Source organism: Mizuhopecten yessoensis, unplaced genomic scaffold (genome assembly GCF_002113885.1).
Source record: "Mizuhopecten yessoensis strain PY_sf001 unplaced genomic scaffold, ASM211388v2 scaffold9157, whole genome shotgun sequence".
NCBI lineage: Eukaryota > Metazoa > Mollusca > Bivalvia > Pectinida > Pectinidae > Mizuhopecten > Mizuhopecten yessoensis.
In genome coordinates, this window is record NW_018407907.1 from 104,748 (window position 1) to 121,428 (window position 16,681).

At 36.5% G+C, this 16,681-nt stretch overlaps 1 protein-coding gene across 1 annotated transcript in view; it reads right to left on the reverse strand.

The window, feature by feature from the left end:
* LOC110457468 (Golgi apparatus protein 1-like) overlaps positions 1–15,620 on the reverse strand; it is a 31,330-nt gene extending 15,710 nt beyond the window's left edge. The window contains exons 1-13 of the mRNA XM_021508765.1: positions 15,123–15,620; positions 12,964–12,996; positions 12,567–12,653; positions 11,462–11,680; positions 10,795–11,040; positions 9,960–10,146; positions 8,708–8,937; positions 7,940–8,061; positions 7,283–7,384; positions 5,572–5,737; positions 4,792–4,941; positions 1,905–2,057; positions 1,050–1,160 (exon numbers count right to left, since the gene is read on the reverse strand). Coding sequence (XP_021364440.1) covers positions 1,050–1,160; positions 1,905–2,057; positions 4,792–4,941; positions 5,572–5,737; positions 7,283–7,384; positions 7,940–8,061; positions 8,708–8,937; positions 9,960–10,146; positions 10,795–11,040; positions 11,462–11,680; positions 12,567–12,653; positions 12,964–12,996; positions 15,123–15,602 — 2,286 coding nt within the window. The 5' untranslated portion in view covers positions 15,603–15,620. The remainder of the gene's footprint in view (positions 1–1,049; positions 1,161–1,904; positions 2,058–4,791; positions 4,942–5,571; positions 5,738–7,282; positions 7,385–7,939; positions 8,062–8,707; positions 8,938–9,959; positions 10,147–10,794; positions 11,041–11,461; positions 11,681–12,566; positions 12,654–12,963; positions 12,997–15,122) is intronic.
* Between the last annotated feature and the right edge of the window lie 1,061 nt (positions 15,621–16,681).

Genomic DNA, 16,681 nt, shown 5'->3' on the forward strand with positions numbered 1-16,681 from the left:
TGTAGCCCTTCATCTTAGCATGCTACTGGCCCAATATCAACACCCTGTGCATTTTGGTTATTGAGAAGAAGATGTTTAAAGTTTTCAAAATATTTGACCCCTGTGACCTTGAATATGGGTGAAGGTCATTCATTTCAAAAAACTTGATAGCCCTTCATCTCAGCTAGCTACCGGCCAAATATCATCACCCTGGGCATTTTGGGTATTCAGAAGAAGTTGTTTAAAGTTTTTAACATATTTGACCCCTGTGACCTTGAATATGGGAGAAGGTCATTCATTTGAACAAACTTTGTAGCCCTTCATCTTAGCATGCTACTGGCCCAATATCAACACCCTGTGCATTTTGGTTATTGAGAAGAAGTTGTTTAAAGTTTTTAACATATTTGACCCCTGTGACCTTGAAAATAGATGAAGGTCATTTATTTAAACAAACTTGGTAGCCCTTCATCCCATTTTGCTTCTGGCCAAATATCATCACCCTAGGCCTTTCGGTTATTAAGAAGAAGTTGTTTAAAGTAAAATATTGACGCTGGACGCCGGACGGACGACGTGCCAGGTGAGCTAAAAATGTATTGATACAAATTTTTATTACAGTACCATATTTATCCTGCAATAAGCCCAGGGGACCAACACATAATTGTTGACTCAAAGTAGGGAGCTGGGCTTTATTACAGGACAATGAAACAGCGTTTGTCAGCATTCATACTGAACTGTAATAAATATGGATGGGCTTATTACCAGGCGTAGGCTTATCACTGGACTAATACGGTAGTTTAATACAAAATAACTGTCAGAGCTAATTATAAATGATATAACAAACAATAAGTATTTCTATTTTGCAGTATTGTGGATTTTTTTTGGATTAAAAATTGCATGTCAAAGTATTCCGTCTTTGCATATTGCAGAGTTATCTTCTCTTGGGAGCAGGTATTGATTGTTACGTCATATGATTGTGACGGAATATAATATATAGCATACAACCTTAACCAACCATTTCTTCAAACTTAAAAATTTGATTCCCTGATACCGTATCCTGTAAGAAAACTCACGATTTGATGATGTTCCACCCCTGCAGCACACCTCTCGTCCATTGACGGATCGTGCTTGTTCTCTATGAGACAGTCCATCACCTCCTCAGCATCTGCATCCTCCTCCATCTCCTACAAACCAGGAACAAAAGTTTACATTCATTTACCCCTGAAGACACATTTTGAACTTTTCCAATTCAAAGAATAGGAATAGTTCATTATGAAATTTCAGGGGTGAATGAGTTAAAGAGTGTACAGTCTGATATATAGCATTACCATTTTCACTTTCCTACAATTAATCAACACCATAGCCATTCTTTTGACTTATACAAAACTTCATGAAACATTTATTTCATTTTTCAAATGTTTTTTTTTTCTTTTCACTTGAATTTAAGAAACAGCTGTATATGGTTCATAAAAAAAAATTGAATTTGTTGTTGAAATCCTTGTTATATGTAAGAGTGGTAAACTAGGCAAGTGTTCGTTAGGCAGTAAATCAAGGGCATTAACTCTTCTCTAAATCGTAGTGGAAAAATAGTTGTCACATATACTCAGGTGAGTAGGACATGTGCAAAATTTGGTGTGTACTTTAGGAGTAGTCTGTACAAAATATTGTCTATACATGTACAGCCATCAGAAAACCTGATTCCAATACAATTGATCCTACTTCCCTTCCCGCCCCTCTTAACTTGCAATTCAATGGGTGGTTATTACAGGGTATACTTGAATTTAAATTAGATGCCTTTTTCCCAGGTTTATATTACAGATATCAAAACTTGCTTCAACACCAAAGCAAGTTTTTGTTTTTTGATATCTATATAGGAACAGCATTATCGTTTATTGAAGCATCTCTCTGGTAGCCATTTGAGAACTGACCTCTCGACAAAACTTCTTAATCATTGGCATACAGGACTTCATGACAAGGTTGTCTAGCTCCAGGTATGTGTCCTGGCTCTCCGTGATGTTACCAATGATTTCCTGACAGTCATCCTCCAGGTCGTCATAGTTGTCTTGTAGACAGGACAGCTCCTGACAACAAGATCATATAATGTAAAACTAAAGTGATTAAAGTTGTCTTGTAGACAGCATAGCTCCTGACAACAAGATCATACAATGTACAACTAAAGTTAGTAAAGTTGTCCTGTAGACTTGACAGCTCCTGACAACAATATCATATAATGTACAACTAAAGTGATTAAAGTTGTCTTGTACACATGACAGCTCCTGACAACAAGATCATATAATGTACAACTAAAGTGATTAAAGTTGTCTTGTAGACAGGATAGCTCCTGACAACAAGATCATACAATGTACAACTAAAGTGAGTAAAGTTGTCCTGTAGACTTGACAGCTCCTGACAACAATATCATATAATGTACAACTAAAGTGATTAAAGTTGTCTTGTAGACATGACAGCTCCTGACAACAAGATCATATAATGTACAACTAAAGTGATTAAAGTTGTCGTGTAGACATGACAGCTCCTGACAACAAGATCATATAATGTACGACGAAAGTGATTAAAGTTGTCTTGTAGACAGGACAGCTCCTGACAACAAAATCATATAATGTACGACGAAAGTGTTTAAAGTTGTCTTGTAGACAGGATAGCTCCTGACAACAAGATAATATAATGTACACCTAAAGTGAGTAAAGTTGTCCTGTAGACTTGACAGCTCCTGACAACAAGATCATATAATGTACAACTAAAGTGATTAAAGTTGTCTTGTAGACATGACAACTCCTGACAACAGATTATATATTGAATGTAAATCTCAGTTAAACACTTGTAAAAGGTCGTCAAACATTTCCTATATACCAACATCCTGGTCACAAATCATATATATGTTTGTTTTATTTTCGAATTGTTGAGATTCCTGAATTTCATGTTTTGCGCTATCAACAGTTTTATCAAAACAGTAAAGCAGATTTTATATCAGGGTTCTCCCCAGGCCATTTAGCTGATACGGCTCCGTATCAGCTTCATTTTGAAATCCTCCCTGCCGTATCAGCTTAATTGACCCGTATCACCTTAAACTGTGAACCGTATCACCTTGTTATTTGTACTGAAGGTGGTCTTTTTACACAAGAAATTGACACTGATTAAATGACACGGCTGACCCAAGTCCAGCAATGACCCCACTGGTCAGTTGCACGATAGGCGTATTGCCACAGGGGGCCTGTAATTAGTGGGGAGGGGGACCGGACGACAAGCCCACAGGTGTCCGGCAATAAGCGTGCTCACTGGAGCCTAAAGCAATTATCACCGGATCCTTTTAACATGGTCAATAGGTGATTAATTGAGGTACCTACTGTTGGATTAACAAAACAAACACTTATTACATCTATTATAAATTAATTTACTCCCATATGATTGCATTTGACAACGCTGAAATAGCGTGTGTATTCAGTTAGTGATGGTCGCCATCTTGGATTGTGTAAAGTACAAACCGGAAAGGGGAATGAAAATCCGGATTTGTCGTTTTTAATGAAGAAGAGCTCAAATAAAAATGCTGTTTTAATCTTTGATCACATTAACTGACAGCAGTATTTAATACAGTTTTGGAGGAAATAAAAACACTGTACATTTTATTAAACCATTTTCTCTTACAATAATAAGAACTATGATATAAACTTTTTCATGTAAGTGTTTCCCCCTAAAGCACAAACAGCTTTTAAATATGTCTTCTTTAAATTATTTTTAATGGGGATTAAGTAAGGGATACAAATGTAAAGATAAGAGACAAATGTCACAAATGTCATATCTATTATTCAATGTACAAAACTCATACACCTTTCTATCAATTGTATTTTTTTTAGAATATTTAAAACAATAATATTGCTGAAAATTCAGACATAAGAAACACTTATTTATTTCCTTGATTTTAATGTTCACCAAAAGAAGTTTGGTAATTAAAGTAACTTTTTAAACATAATATTACCCCCCCCCCTTTAGGTTTGATAAGGTATTATATTAGCGTGTCCGTCTTGAATGTTCGTTGCAAATGAAACATATCAGCTTAAAAAAATTCTGGGGAGAACCCTGTATATATTTATAATGTAAATCTCAATTATACACATGAGAAGGTCATCATCAAAGATATCCTGGTCACAAATCATATAATTATGTTTGTGCTATTTCAGATAATTGAGATTCCTAAATTCATGTATTGTGCTGTCAACAGTATTAAACCAAATCAGTAAAGTACATTCTAACATATCTTGATTAAACCAAAATCAAAATCCATTAGCTAAGCCAAACGCTGTAAGGGCTATTCCAGTAAAACATCTAACTCACCCCAGGACTCAAAGGTTTTGTTTAGGGATACCATACAAAGAATTTAGTCATAAACTGCATAAAAGTAAAAGGCAGGAGACTCATGTCCATGGAGAGAAGTGATCTATTTTGCGAGCTCTGAGGTTGGTTAGCTTTATACTGGAATTACCCTTATACGAGTTTGATGTCCGATTCCTAGCCAGTGGACAGAAAAACAACTTTGTGATGAACAGGAAATCATGATATACATTTTCTAGTTCCTTGTATTACTCTAGTATTGACTGCTGTATAAGTCTTAAGAAGGATGTACACCTCTATTAAGGTAGGTCCTTCAAATTCCTCAAATATTGTATTGATTTATGTATATATGCTAATTGTATATTGATTGTACAAATTGTATATCTATGTACTGTAAGGCGCTTTAGAGTGGCATATTCTAGCTCTATATCAAATGTTGTATATTATTATTATTATTGCAATTCTTACCTCCCCTTTTTCGTAATTGTCTGACTGGCCATCAGAACAGAATCGTCCCAAGTCATTGACACATTTCCTTTCAATTTCTGTGTCCAACTCAACTCGTTTTGACCGGCGCCTCATCACTCTCAGAATCTCGTGCTTACAAGCCCTGGTGACCTGCGTCAGTAAGAAGTATATTTAAGTAAGAGAATCACATCCAGGGGTTGGAGGATTGGGGTATCAAATTTCACTAATAGAAGCATAAACAGTATATAGGAAATTTGTAAATCAATGCTCCACTTTCTGTTATTTTTGCCTCCAAATTCAACAAAATCTATAAATTTTCCTGAAAATACATGTGATAAATGAAGTTTTCAACAGGACTCGGGTAAACTTTAAATAAAGGCAAATTGGTCTTGCAAGACATCAGAGAAAATTAAGAGGCATGAATAGTAAGGAAATATCAATAGTCTTGTCAATAGTGTTAAGTTTAGTTTCACTCAAGACATTAGCTGATCAGGTTTCAACACACATTACACTCTTGTTGTGATATAGCATATCTCAAAACGAGTTTAATACAAATATTGATGTGTTTTTTTTTAAATAAACATACTTCTGTTAAATATTAAAAATCAAAGATATAATTTGTTCTCTGTGTAATAGTTAAAATTGATACTGTTGAAGTGACATAAACAGCTTTATTTTCACAGCACAAAACAATACAGGCCACTCCTAAGAATTTGTTTTGTTGTTGATGTGTGTTTTTACCACTGCATTCCAACGAACTTGGCAGACACCTCATCATACCTGTAGTTCAGGATCAGTGTCGTGGTCCTTCATATAACGGAACAGACATGGGAGAACCATGGGACCTAGCTCCACATTTGTCGAATCCTGCTCTATCCAGGTTTTGGGGGCGTGGCACAGTTTGAAAGCGTCCTGGTGACAGTGCTTGTACAAGGTGGCATCCAGCCTGTGCGTAAGGGGAAATAACTCTTGTCATTGGACAATCAACTTTTTTTTCATTGCAGATTGGTTCTCACTTATTCTTATTTTAAAACCTTGTTCAGACGCTTTTCTTGATACAAATCAAAAATGGCAAACTAACATTTGAACTGTACAATATGAAGCAGGTAAAATGTGTTTTGAACTTCAAAATCTTATCTCTACATTAAAGTGTAATCTGTAGAGGAAAAGCCACAATTGTTTTTGTGAATAAAGATGGAATAAACTTTCTGATAGAGTGGCTCCACGATTGATCTGTCAGGGCCATGATGTGTTTATTATTCATCCTTTTTGTCAACCATACGCTATCATTTAATTACGCTAACAAAGCACATTCATAGCAGAAGTTTATATTTTGAATCAGACACGACTCTTTCAAATTTATTCTCACTAGTAGTTTTTAAGGAAACTTCATAGACGATTGCAACTTGGATATAATGCTTAAATTCAGAAAACATTTTGGAAAGATAATAGAAAAACTGATAATAGAAAAACTGATTTTGCATTTTCCAAAAGATTGTGGCACAATTTACCAGGAAATCAGGCAACAGTTGAGTGTCTTGCACAAAGGACAAAATGCTCTGCAGAGGCACATAGTGGATCAAAGATAATCCAGTCACTTTTGTTCCAGGTAAAAACTAAAAATTGTCCAGTTAATTGTGAGATAGCTGGATACCAGGACAATATTATAAACAAAATCAATTTATCTGTAAAACCAAGACCTAATGGTTGGCCAATACATTTAGTGTTAGCTGGATTATTAACCTAGGTACGACCATGGGTTTTTTCTCACCACTTTGGGAACGGGGCCCAGTGACTTTAGAACTGGGAAACAAGATAAGCCAAATAAGGAAATTCTGGAATCGTACCAAAATATTTATTTTTTTTATTTGCAAAGTGTCATCTAAAAGACCTTTTTTTTTAGACAATAGGGCTACATTCGCGTTACCGGTTGAAACGGTACGTGTGGCGCAGAAATTTTCGACGATAAACGAACACACTTGGACCGTTCTATAAGCAGAGCTAAAAATGCACAGTTTCGGAGAATAAAAAACAATGTATCAATAATATTATGCCCTTCTCTCACGCGTCCACTAAATTACATAACGTATCATAAAAACTACATGTGGCTTGACATTGTTTTAGAAAGAAATAACGCAAACTAGCAATATTCAGCAGTTTAGTTTCGGTCAGGTACGTCTGGACCCCTCAATCTACACGTACCAAATTTTACTGAGGTCAGCCTCGGTCCAAATCTGTACCTGTCGTTTTCTTTACAGGTTCAACCGGTTCAACCGTTTCAACCGGATACGCGAATGTACCCTAGATTTAAATGAGAATTTTTGAAATAGTAGCAACATTTTGCGTTGGGAATGGGACTATATTTTGGCCCCAAAATGGCCCTAGAAAAAGTCTTGCCCTCTTACAGTCAGACATGTCTCCAAAGAGTGTAAATAGTCCGAGTATTTATGAAAAGTGTCAGCATTACTGATGTCTGTAGTGACATCCTTACCTGAAGTCCCGCACGATGAAGTACTGTATCTGCATCAACTTTTCCTCACACAGGTCAGTCATATATTCCGAATCAAGGTGGTCCATTAAGCAATTGATCACCCTGCAAACAAAACAGTAGCCAGCAATTTATCTTAAAATATTCCAATAGTGACATGCTAAATGATGCATCATGCTGACTATGTAGCATTCTATCTTCATGGGGTTAAACATTTGTAATTTTGTTCTGGGAAACAAATTTGGATAGTTTAATTTTTACACAAAAACTGGTAAAAGTCTGGAGTTTATGTAATTTACCTAATAGGAGAGGGAGTAGCAATTTTCACAAGTATATATTTCAAATTTTCTGACTGAAAAATTAAGATAATTTTTCTGACTGCAAACTTAATTTAAATTACAAGTATTAAACAAGTTACAAACATATCTTAATCACTTAAGTTTGCACAGATGAAGTACACAGGTGTCTTTCTACAGGAGGACACCAGACCGCCTAGAATAAAGCCTATGTGGCCTTGCAGGTGACTGCATACCTTATCTCATCAAATCCGAAACCAAAATTCTGTCTTGGTGAAAAATCGGCGAACTATCCACAGTACTATCTGACCACCCTTATGTGGGTGTCATTAGAACAGCTATTGCTTATTCCCTGTGTACTTACTCAGCATCTCCAGGATGAATGTCCTTGCATACGATATTGACCACCTCCTGACAGGCTTTTTGCAGGTTTCTGTCCATACGGAAGTCACTGCCAACATCAGCCTCCCTCACTAGGCTCTCCAGCTATGAGATATAATCAAAGTCAGATTTCAGTATCTTACCTTCCATTTAAATACCACACATTACAACTCACAGTGCTTTAATTCCCATCATCAATCTACCAGCATCAAAATACACATTTGTATACAAATTTCTCAAGTGTACTTCCATTTAACATCTTATCCTCTAATAAAGCTCAAAAACAGACCAAATTGTCAAAGACTAAATTTCAGTCAGTATTAAATAAGACTTATGTATCCACAAAACACAAGCACAGCACTTTGTTTGAACCCAACGTTTCAGTACAACATGAGATCTATGATTCAGTATTAGTATTACATTACCTCAAGGTTTCATTAATAACAGGAGTCCAGTTTAAGATTTACATGAGCCCTTAGTTTCAGAATCAGACGAGCCCTGTTTCAGAATCACACAAGCCCTGTTTAAGAATTGAAGAAGCCCTGTTTCAGAAACACACGAGCCCTGTTTCAGAATTACACAAGCCCTGTTTTAGGATCATACAAGCCCTGTTTCAGAATCAAAAGAGCCCAGTTTCAGAATCAAAGGAACCCTGTTTCAGAATCACATGAGGCCTGTTACAGAATCAAACAAGCCCTGTTTCAAGATCACACAAGCCCTATGTTTCAGGCATTAGATAAGTCCTACTTACAGCTCTGACACAGGGTGGAGACAACTGGGGGCTAGCCTTCTTGTGTTGGTTCCTGGCATGTTCCATCAGGCAGTGAATGGTCTTTCCCCCTCTTGTCAACCCTCCCTCACACATTGTATTGATCTCAGCACCACACGAGGCCACTATCTCAGGATTTATCTTGAAATCTGCCATCAGAGTTTTACGAAGGTCCATCATCTCAGCGAGACACTCTGGCGTGATGACTGTGTCTGTAACCAAAGAAACAGAAACAAAGTGAGTGGAATCAAACATAGACATATTTGAAGTTTTTAACTTGTGTCTAATCCCATTTGTATTGTTGCAAATATCATATGTTTAAATCAGATATACGCCCACCTCCTCTTCCCTCCCATCCCGCTTTGCCTGTGACCTCTGACCCTTTAACCTTAACAAATGACTTCTGAAGTCTAATCAGGTTTAGAACTCCAAGTAACCATACCATTGTGTAAATATGTTCTTGATGTCTATCTCGTACACAAGCTTTTTACTTCAAAAGTTCTGTTCTTTGACCTTGACCTTTGATCCTTTAGCCTTGACCAAAGACCACTAAAATCTAATCAGGTGTAGACCTCAATATTACCAAACTATGGCGTAAACATAAACTTAATATGCTCTGGGGTTCATCAGAGACACCTTATACACAATCTGTTTAATACGGATGCATTGGACAAAAGTACTTTCCTCACTAGGTCGCCTTGTCAGGAACAATCTCGGTTTTAGGGGAATCTACCCTTTTTCAGATTTGGGAGAAATTAAAATTTTGATACAAGGCTATAGCGTCATGAAGGTAAAAGATACATGTTTTGTCTGACATACATGTGAGCAGCATATTTCAATTTATAAACAATTTTAAGCTTATTTTTTTTTAAATAATGCAAAGAAAATGTATATATGAATTATTATGCATTTCAACTGTTGAACTGTAAAGTAAACATATAGGGGAAATATTTTGAAGAAAAACAAATATCTTCTTGTTGAAATAGGGGGATTTTGAAGCACATAAACGGTAGTGAATCAAGTCTAGATTCATTCCAGGTATGGGTTATAAACATTTGCTTTTTTTACAAACATCTAATATATTCACAAAAAGCTTCATCACAATCTCACTTACAATTCAAAATAATAACTGAATCAAGCTAATACTGGCCAATCTTGCTCTCATTTAAGTAAACAAATTCAAACAAACCAGGCACCAAACCTTCACAACTGTCTCAATATCTGCATTACCTACCTCTCTTATGGGCATTCTCCAGACAAAGAAGGACAGATGCACGCCTGGCATCGTCGTCATTGTTGTTGTTCCCAGCAGAGAAGCAGCCATTTTCCTTGATGTCTAATCGACAGGCACCGAAGAATGACTTCTCCACTTTAACATCTTCTGCTATCAGTCGCTGTCTAACTGTCAGCTTGTCCCGACACTGCAAACACACGAGAACAACTTTCAAACAATGAATAACAAAATATCATTTTTCATCCTTTCAGAGGGTTTATATTCTGCAAGTTTGTGCACAGGAAATCAGGAACACTGCGAACACAGAAAAGCCTTGTTTCTGCTTAAATACTACACCCTAGGGTAGAATATTCATATCCCACATACCTACTAATGATAGACTGGAATATTATCTAGTCACGTAGAGTAAGGGCTGTTCCATAATTTACTGTGTGGGTGAGGTAGGAGACACCATTATTTACTCGTTCACCCCTAAATGTTAAAACTAGACTTGCCCAGTTTTTGATTTGGTGAGGTTCAAATGTAACTTAAAGGGTGAATGGATTAATACATTATGAATGGGTGGGTGAAAACCAGATCTGCTCACAATTCCTTATACTAAATTCACTTTTAAAATTTTATGGGTGGCAGGATTCTCTGAGAAAGTGCCTCTCACCCCTCCCCTACGATTAATTTTGGAACAGCCCCAAAGAATTGTAAAAAAATGTGTCATATTTGAGAAATAAGAAAATTGAACAGATATGAGCCATAACAAGATGATTTTTTGTGAGTGTGTGTGTCGGGGGGGGGGGGGGGGGGGGTNATAGAAAATGAGGTTGAATTTATTGATGTTTACCTCGTCAGACATGTCAGCATCAAACTTGTGTTTGAACAGACATTCGTAGACTCTTCCCTGTCCAGCCACAATGCTTTCACAGAACCTCTCGCGGTCAAGACGACAGGCGTAAAACAAGGGCCTATCGAGATGGTAGTCGTCGGCTTGAAGCTCCGCTATCCTCAACAACTGTTTCTTACAGACAGGATTCAGTTGGCTGATCTTCTTGGCCAAACAGTGCAGTGTTCTGCCTTGGGAATGAACAGCCTGTGTAAAGAAACATTATTCATCAATCATGAGTCTTAACCATATTTTACCTGTGAAAAGCCCAGGAGGCCTGTGCAAGAAAATATGTCAAAAGGTAGGGAGTGGGCTTATTACCGGATATGTGACATAACTTTGCAGTTTATTGACAAAGTAGACCATACCGACTACTGTCTAGCTGACATTAGTTAGGAGTTTGGAGTATTCATCTTGACTGATTGCATTGGTAAATACCCCAGTAGAGCGTCCTTCTAGAGTTTGAAGGGTCCTGGGGTTCGAATCAGTCTTACCGTGCATTTTCCTTCTGTTTTTCATTTTCCAGAAATTCAGTGACAGGATTTTATGTATTTCCACGCATGCAATAATTACAGAAACCATTTTTTTTTTTCGAAAGTTAGAAAACCAGCCTACATATCTTGTATACCTTACTATCCTCGAACTGTAGTCTCCCACACTGATGTGCCTGGATGTCGCTACTACATTCATCAACGAAGCCGTAGACCATGCGGAAATCACTGAAGACAATCCTTGCCATCTTGTTGAGGTAAGTTCTGCAGTTATTATCTGTGATGTTTTCAATGTTTTCCACTAGACAAGGGATAATCTGTCCCCCGCCCTTTTGTAGTTTTCCACATTCAGGTATCTGTAAAAATAAAGATCAAAGAGAACAAAAAGATTAATAGATACCGTCATTTTTCAGCGTTCTTGATTAGAGTTAGACTTCACAAATGGACCAATTGAATTTCAATAAAATCCATTCCAACAGAATTTAAACAATATGGCTTCCATATTGGCCATATCAGATTTGGAATTGGCTCCAAATTAACAAAAGTTTGTAGGGCCCATTTACTGATATTTTCCAAAAGGATTTGCCCAAATTATGTCCGTAAGTTTTGAGTTAGTTCAAAATAGATGGAAAAGGGCTCCAAAACAACATTTGACCTGGACCATACACCAATCACTGTTGTTAAATTTCAGTTATGTCTGTTCAGTAATATTTGAGTTTAAGTCAAAATGGACTTTTACGAAGGTTGTCACAATGAATTTCGAATCGGATCCAAAATAACATAAAATTGTCAAAACCATTAATTTATTCTTCCGAGTTACTTTTGACATAACTATTCCATTAGTAACACAAATCAAGACACAGACAAGCGATAATTTTACCAAGGGCTGTGCTAGCTAAATAGAGATTCATAACATCTATGCAATTATTTTCAGACACTGTAAAGGGATTCGGCTCAAGTTGCTTCCGACACTAGGGATCAAACCAGGGGTGACAAATTATTCTACGAGTCCTGTGCTTTTGCGGCTGGTAGACTTCATGTCAGGACCCGTGAAAATTTCCAATATTTACTGTGAAAATATCTGTCATGTTAGAAGAAATGATTCTTAGAAATATGTCTTTAAATATGAAATACAAAAATCGTCGTTTACTCCTACAAATATGCACCTACTAGCACAACCAAGGTTCAAACACTGTCAAACACTCTACACATCTTAGATGATGTCAAGAATTAATCACTTACATTTTTCAGCTCTTTCACACAAACTTCATCAGCAGCATATTCAAACCGGTCATCTTTGGTCAAATTCATTTTGTACTGCCAAACAAACTGCAACATAAAGACCCATGGACACATTTTAGTGATGTTATGTTTTCCATCTCCCATCAATTAGACATTACAAGGAAAAATATATTTCGATGTAAGAACAGGAAAATGTTGGTCTCACCGACGTCACATCTGACGATGCCAATTGTATTTTTCACACTAACAGTACTCTCTGATTGGTTGGTTGAGGTGAAAGAAACAAAAAGTGTTATTTAATTATCACAGAAGAAAAATATTAACTATATTTCAAGGTGAAATCTTAAATTTCACAAGTAAAAATGTTTTTTAGCATTCACACCAAGTGATTACTTACATTTTGACACTTGGGGCTGATATCTTCAGCAACCTGAAATATAAAGTACGTTGAATCTTTAAAATTTTATTTCATGTAATATAAACTACAATTACACAACAAAGGTTTATCCTAAACAACAAATCAAAAATACAAATATAATGTCATGAATATGGTACATTTTATCTCAATGCTTGAAGCAGCTGACAAGATTTTTCGTCAGACTGGATCGTTTCTTCGTTTCCATCTTTTTCCCTGTCCTATTTAATTTACAACCTTTTAAAATAAACACTTTAACTTATATAATTAAGACTTTAAATATTTTTCTTTATTTCATGTATATAAATTCATTAAAGAATACATTTTCTTTCAATACAATTATAATTACTATGCAAAAGTTTGAGCAAAATATGATATCTTCTTTTGTCAACATAGAGGTGTAAAAAAAGATTTCATATCCCTTTCGATTTCCCAGGTCAAGTAATTGATGATACCAAAACGCCACTTGTCTGAGTTTAATTATTTTACTAGCCCCACTTTTTTCCCCAGTCAGAAACCAGAGAATTTCAGGTTGAGTAGGTAAATCATCAAAATGGTAATAAAAGATAAATAGGACATGCATCAATAAATTAAATGTTCATAAATCAGAACATCAACAATCATGAGAGAAATAACGCTAATTTACGCCCTAAAATGTTTAAGTCCTGTATTCATTGAATTATTACACATCAGACATTTAGCTTATAAGTATATATATTTGGATCTTGTAAAAACGGGAAAATCATGATGTAACATTGGAGTTGCTGATTGGCCAAGTGTCTGAATGAAAACTGATAAGTATGTATGAGTGACTTTACACACCATATATACTTGTCAACCTTTCGGAAAACTGTGGGAGTCTCCCAAATTTTTCTGGTACCTCCTAAATTTTCCCATTAGCAGTACATCTCCCGATTTCATGTAATTTTTCACAATTTCCTAACTTAACAAGTTCTAACACAGGTCCCTAGTCAGGCAGTGTATCAATAGCCTTGGCCATTCCCTATAGCTCTTCTAGCACAGACAGTGTGACCCTGATTAATTCTGTACACAAAAGGAGGTGTAAGATCCCACCACCACACACACGAGGACAACAGGGACCACACAGCCGCTGTGACATCCTATCCGCATCTGAGGAGCAGTCTAACCTTGTGTCATGACCTGGACGAGCCGAGAACTTTATGAAACTTAAGAGAGTCTGGTAAGCAGCAACTTATTACCTCCATGTGTGGGCCAAACACAGACCACTGTCAGTGAAGTAAGACATAAAACCAGTAAACCAAACCATCCCACCACCAGCAAGCTTTGTCCTATGACTAGCCATAGAGCAGGAGGGGCCATATACCATCAGAATTTGTGAACTGTCAACATTGTGCCAAATAAATATTACTGACATAAGTGGCAAGCTGAAAGCATACTTGCCCTGACAAAGCCAGTCAAAATTGCAACAAACTGAACTTGTCCAGATGTGAAAACTTGTTTTCCTGGGTATTTGGCAAATGGACCTTTACACCCCTGAAAGTGATATATGTGGTAGATATGTTGCCTTCTAGCTTTGAGAGAATTGCCCTTTAGCCCAATCTGTCGAGTGTAGCAGACTGGAAGCAGGGGGTCTTGGTTTGGTCCCCAGTGGAAGCACACTACTCTCCTGTTACAAATGATGTCCATGGCTCTCCCTGTCATGACATGGAGTTAAAACTTGGCCGGTTGTTGCCGTGTTTGTATGCAATCTTATTTAAAGGGGAGGAAGTGTGGCACACTAATCTCTTTCCTATTACAAATATGAAATGGGTAAATTGACAAAATAAGACATTTTGCATGATCTTTTTCAAATAGTATTCACCTTGAGGCTTGATTTTCCACCAAAGTGGTCACATTTCACATTGTTATTTACACGATATTAAACCAACCCGTGACCTTTTTGAGAAAAAAATATTAAACAAAAAATAGGTCCTAGTGTCAGGATGAAATACATGAAGAAATTAATATAGCCAAAGGAGTCTAACGTTTAATCAATATAACTATAAAAATACCCCTTATACTTTTTTATACCTGGTAGTTTAAGGGGTATTTTTTATATACAGATCGTACTGATTAAACTCCTGTGATACAAGTTACAATTATACAACACTTATCCTAACCTTTGGATCTCTTTGTAAACAATCTAATACGGCAAAATTATTTTTCATTGATTTCCGGCTGCAGTGCGTAATGATGTCTTCAGCGCACTCTGTAGTTTCTGCAAGTTTGAACGCTTTCTTTAACGGCCTTGCCGGATTTTTCCCGTTGTTGTTTTGGTCCATTTGTGCTCCCAATTGTGGATTTTGTTGCAATAGCATGCTTTTCATGCCCGGTCTTTGACCACCCAGTTGTTTTAGTTTCTCTTTTACAATTGGGATATGGTTTTGCGGATCTCCATCACCAGCCTTAACGTATGGAAATCTTTGACCAGCATCTCCAGCAGGAATTACATTATTTTGCCCCGGTTCAAGATTTCTGCGTTTGAATCTCTCCAATGTTTTGTCACCGGCATTCTTCTTGACATAAGCTTCTTCTCCATTAATTACACAAAATGACAGTATTACGCTGAAGAGCAGTACACGTCGGCTACAGGCAGCCATTTTGACCGAACAACATCTATCAGCAAATATATAAATCCGAATAAAATAGTTCGTGTTTTATTTTGTAAACTATTTCAATCAGGCCTGTTTATTGTTAGTATAAGAGAAGGTGAGTTGTGAGTATCGAACTTGATTCAATATGGAAAACATAACTGCATGTTCTCTTGCATAGCGAAATATTTTTTTTGAGAACTACTTTTCACATGTTCATACGCACGGAGATTCTAATTTACAGATGGGATATAAAAGTTATCCGTATGCCTGCTCCTATCGTGTACTCATTAAAATGTAATAGTAGGAACATTCAATCGATAGGCAATAGCACATATGTGATGACTGTGTGAGTGTTTATTCTTGTATTATTTTACCTCTATCGTATGTTCTTCTTCCGTATCCTGTGCCAATAGGGAAGAGTGCATTTCCATATTTTTTTTAAACATATTTTATTGTAATTCATATACAATGGGAGTTGGGCACACTTTTAACAACTTATATTAAACCCTTTTCCTACAATATTTTAATACAAATGTGTCCATATGCATTGATAGTGTACATTATTTGATAATATGTAACAAACTATTTAGTTTGTGCCGACTTTTATAGTAACAAATAACTGTTAATCCAAATGAATTCAATAGACCTATAACATTCGTGTGTCTCAAGGTGGTCGGGATGGGGTGTATTTGTATTGTTAACTTTGTACCAATTTCTACAAAGAGTTGTCGTTCTTTACACTCAATAACACTGATAGTTAGTGTATGGAAAGACAAATCTTGGTTAAAAATGTTGTTGTACTGTCAGAAAAAGGCCAGCGATGAAACACAAAAACATTTGTATGACTCATTACGCAGTATTACAGTGCAATTGGGCGAAATGTCTCTATAATTTTTGACGGCTGACTTTACTGAGGCACACTGTGGCTAAGTGAGTTGTTTTCGGCGGTTTAGAGTCGAGACACGCATCTGTCATTTACTCTTTGCTTGACAAAGGAAACAGACACTTCCGAAAGCTCGCAAAATAAGTATTCTATTCCTGTTTTTGTTCAAAACAAACTTAGCCTTCATGATCGAGAAGCGCTA